At 50.6% G+C, this 4,749-nt stretch overlaps 1 protein-coding gene across 1 annotated transcript; it reads left to right on the top strand.

Moving 5' to 3' along the window:
- The first annotated feature begins 1,702 nt into the window (after positions 1 to 1,702).
- LOC119276700 (protein PLASTID MOVEMENT IMPAIRED 2-like) lies at positions 1,703 to 4,474 on the top strand. The gene is made up of 2 exons (XM_037557833.1): positions 1,703 to 2,011; positions 2,132 to 4,474. Exons 1-2 carry the CDS (start codon positions 1,913 to 1,915, stop codon positions 3,881 to 3,883), a joined length of 1,851 nt encoding a protein of 616 aa, XP_037413730.1. The 5' UTR covers positions 1,703 to 1,912; the 3' UTR covers positions 3,884 to 4,474.
- The last annotated feature ends 275 nt before the right edge of the window (positions 4,475 to 4,749 follow it).

Raw genomic sequence — 4,749 nt, 5'->3', positions numbered from 1 at the left:
ATTAACCATCGTCATATGTTTGGTGTTCTTTCGGATTCGACTCTGAGCAATTTCAAGTATAGAGAACACTTCGCCCATACTCATTTTTGATATCTCATATCTTCCTGTCATCTCGCAATCTAGTGAAGCTTTGTATATCTCATATCTTTCACCTTTTGCTTGCTTCCGGAACAAACAAAAATCAACTCCTTGATCATGTCATGGGTTATGGGTCATGTTGCCTATGTTCTTAAATTGGACGACACGCATTACACACACCATAGATAATCAACTTAACAATCAATCATAGAAGTAGAACTGGTTTCACAACTAACGACATATAGAATAGGCACAAATGAATCTCACCAGTCCCCTACTTCTCCCACGCCACACATGAGAGAGTAATAACCGGCAAACACAAATATCAAATAGGGGAAAACCACATCAGCGATATTGCAAATTACCATAGTAAGATGAATGATCAATCTGATCTGAATCTTCGATAAAGTATGAATAGAGTTACAAGCCCTAGCCTTACAAATTGGAACTACTCTCTCTATGGTGATGACATATATGAATGAAGGGGGGGTGATGTGAAGAAAGCCGGAATATATCTGAATGAAGTTCTCTACTCCCGGATCTCATTCCGGTGTCTTCCTCTCTTCTTTTCTTATGCCTCTGTTTACAAAAGTTGTTCGTATAGATGAGAGAAAGGCGATGGCAACAGGTACAAGCGCTGGTATGAGCGTGTCTTCTCTCTCGATGCGGCTGATGCAGCTTAGCTTAAAAGGGAAAATATTCCCGTTGTTCCAAGTACTCAGATATCGATTCATTTCCTTCCATAAGTGTTTGGACCTGCACAATAAGTAACTTAATTCTCGAAGTGTTAATCGTTAGGGGGAAAAGGTGGATCGATAAAAGCCCTTTGGAAAACCGATAAAAAAGTCAAAAATCTACACACCGAAACACGCAAGCACACACTCCACGTGCACGGGTACACATGCACAATCTGACCAAAAAAAAGGAAACTAAATACAAGAAGAAGAGAAGTTGATTTGCATAAAATAAAATTTTAGGCAACTTACAAATAGCAAAAGTGAATTCTTGGTATCATGGTATTGAAGAAGCCGGATGACGAATGTGACTGATACTCCCTCCTTTCATAATGTAATCATATAGATTTTCTGGAAAGTCAAACTTTGCAAAGAAAACTATTTATATCTACAATATCAAATATATACAATATGAAAGTATGTCTTGTGATATATCTAAAGGTATGTATTTGATATTCTAGATATATATGTTTTACTCTACAAACTTGGTTAAAATCTATAAAGTTTGACTTTCCAAAAAATCTATATGCACTACATTGTGGAACGAAGGGAGTATATTATTTATATTAGTTATTAGTACAATATATTTTCTTAATGAAAAAAAAAAGGCTACCTTCCAAATACAGCCGTTGTCCCATCGACACAATGCAAGTATGCAACACGAGCCACTTGCAATTTATGTGGCCAAAAGGCATCGCGAAAATCCTATTCTGTTTTACTCCAAAACCCCAGAGAAGTATTCTAGTGCTACAAGCGAAACGGCGAATTAAATTGAATGGGAGCTGTCAGCTACTAACTGCTAGAGACAATTAGCAAAACGTGATGGGAGGCAGAGACAGGAACGAGGTGGATAAAACGGGAGCAGCTGTGTTGTGTGGTAGTGAGCTCCTCCGAGTCCTGCCAAGAAGGATAGAGCTGAGGCCGAAACACTTGTCCTCGTTTAGCAGCACATAAACTCCCCTCTGTCCTTTGCCTCTTCTTCCCCTTCCAACCAATAAATTTCCAATGGTCTGCATCGCTGTGAACCTACAAATTTGTCTGGTGAGGATATACTAGTAGCTTGTGTACACTTCTTGTTAGGTTGCGTCATTTGGAGCACAATGGAGGCTGCCATGGATGGTGGATCAGTGAGAGCCACAATGAGTATCTTCGGCGAGAGCATCAGTGGAAGAAAGGCAGACAAGAACAGAGCTCAAGAGGTACTCTTTCAGTTCCGAAATTCATGGACGACTTGACATATCTTCCCTGTTTCTGCCATCCCATCAAGCAGTCACTGGTAATGTTTGATTGTAAGTTCATCTCTACCTTGTTGTATGCAGAACCTGTCCTCTGAAATGAAACAACGAGCGAAATCTGACATGGACAAGCTGAACGAGCGGAAGGCATCCGTGGATAACGAGCGAGCCGGCGCCGAGTCGGAGCTATCGAGAGCACGAGCCATGGCCAAGGAGCTGGAGCGCCAAATCGACCAGACCAAGGCCAAGGCGACGTCCCAGAGGTCAGAATTGCAAGCAACGTGGACACGGAAGAATGGCGCCGAGGAGGCATCGGACGCCCAGTACGCGGAGGTGTCGCAAGAGCTGGACCGCGTCAAGAGGGAGCTCCGCAAGCTGAAGCTGGAGGTGAAGTCCGCGGCGGAGGCCAAGGCCAAGGCCGAGAGCGACGTCGTGGCGACGGTGTGCAAGATCCAGTCCAACCTGCAGGCCGCCGACGAGATGAAGCGGCGCGTGGACGAGGCCAACGAGGAGCACGTCCTGGTGGAGCTCGCGCGCATCGAGGCCGAGCGGGAGCGCCGCGAGCTGGAGGCCCAGCACGTCGCCGAGGCAGAGCGGTTCGCCAGGGAGATCGAGGCCGCGAGGGCCAAGGTGAAGGAGGCGCGCAGGGAGGTGAGCCGCGCGAGGGAGCTGGAGGCGAAGCTGGAAGCGACGAACGCCGACGTGGAGGTCCTGCAGGGCGAGATGGAGCTGGTGCGCGCCATGGGGAAGAACCACGTCCCGAACGATGGAGCGGCGGAGGATACCACGAGACAGAAGAAAGAAGAGGGGCAGGACAGGGCGTTGCTGCAGGCTGCAGAGGCCGAGCTGTCCATGGCGAAGAACGAACTGGAGAGCATCAAGGCGGGAGCGTTCCAGTTCATGACCTCCATGGACCGCACCCGGACCGAGATCATGGGGGCCGTCCAGGAGATCGACCGGCTCAAGGCGCAGGAGAAAAACGCGGACGCGCAGGTGCAGCAGCTGAACGCGAAGCTCCTCAAGGCGAGGGCCCAGATGGAGGCCGTCACGGCCGCCGACGAGAGGTCCAAGGCCATCGTGTCGAACCTCACGGCGGCGATGCAGCAGTTGCATGCCGAGACCGAGGCGGCGAGCAAGGAGGAGGAGCTGACCATGCTGGAGAAACGGTGCGTGCTAGCAGAGGCGGACAACGTCGCCGCGGAGATGGCTACGGCCGAGGAGCGGATCAGGCAGTCTGTGAAGGAGCTGGAGGCGGCGAAGGCGTCCGAGGCGTCGGCAATGAAGAAGCTCAAGGCCGCCGTGGAGAGCACAATGCAGGCCAGGGCGGCGGCAGCGCCACGGCGGCAGGGGACTATAACCGTCTCGCGGTTCGAGTACGAGTACCTGAGCGGGCGCGCGGCGCTGGTCCGGGTGGTGGCCGACAAGAAGGTGGCCGCGGCGCAGGCGTGGGTGCAGGCGCTCAAGGCCAGCGAGAAGGAGGTGGCGATGCGGGCCGAGGCGGCGGAGCGGGAGATGAGGGAGATGGGCCCCAGGGAGGCGCAGGTGGCGTCGGAGGCGGAGAAGACGGCGGGCGAGCAGAAGGCGCTGGAGCAGGAGCTGTACGACCTGAACGCAACGGCGGAGAGTGTGGGCCTGCAGTGCGCGTACCCGCGGCGGAGGTCGAGCAGGGTGTCGGCGACGTCGAAGAGGTCGAAGGGTCGGCGGTCGTCGGTGTCTGCGGCGAACTGGAACCCGAAGTCGCCGTCGTTCACCATCAAGAGGAAGAAGAAGATGATGCCCAGCCTCCTGAAGCTCATCAAGGAGAAGAGAGGCGGCAGCGACAAGAGCACCAGCTGAAGAGCTGCTTCGCGTGCGGGTCGCTCTGCTTCGAGAGCAGAGTGCATGCATGGCTTTGACTCCGTTTCCTGCGGTGTCGCCGTCTGGTCCTCTTCTGATCCACCGTTCTAGTATAGTATTTCTCTTTTTAGTTCCCATTTTAGGTTTATCTTACATAAAAAAAATTGATCAAGTTTATAGAAAAAACATCAACATTCATAATGCCAAATCAATAGATTTACCAAGTACTCATGAGTATAGGCGTTGTCATGTATCGTCTGCGTCAAAAAAAAATCCTTCTCAATTAAGCGAAACGGCCTCGTCATCCCTGCTGCAGAACCACCATGCGGCTCGGCTCCTGATCCACCACGTCGGCCAGCTCCTCTCCTCCGTCGCATCCACCTCAACTGACGGACGTTTCTCCAGCACCCTCACCTGATGCTCCGTTAGCTCCACCACGCCGGAGTGCAGCCACCTCAGTAGATGGTCGTGTTGCGGAGGCCCTGACCTGCACCCGATTGCATGGATCTACTCGTGGCTTAGTCTTACGGCCTAGGTTCTAATTTATCCTCTTTTTTATGGATTGTTTAACACGAATTGGTTTGTTAATCATGAATTTGTGCATCTACATCTGGGTGCCAAATATGCTAATTTGTGATCACGTCTCATTTGCGTTGTGATAACATCATTTGTTTACACAAAAGATTCCATGCTTCCTATGTATCCCATACAGATATTGCTTCTATCTTTTGTATCTGGGCAAGAGTACCGGTGCCAATGCCAACCACAACCAGGAGCACCAAGCCGGCCGACAACCACGAGTTTGGCTTCCAAATCTATCTCCTCATTGTTTCAAAAAAAAAATCTATCTCCTCATCCTCGTCAGC

The sequence above is a fragment of the Triticum dicoccoides genome, chromosome 3B (genome assembly GCF_002162155.2).
Source record: "Triticum dicoccoides isolate Atlit2015 ecotype Zavitan chromosome 3B, WEW_v2.0, whole genome shotgun sequence".
Lineage (NCBI taxonomy): Eukaryota > Viridiplantae > Streptophyta > Magnoliopsida > Poales > Poaceae > Triticum > Triticum dicoccoides.
This window is presented reverse-complemented; position numbering and strand designations above follow the sequence as displayed.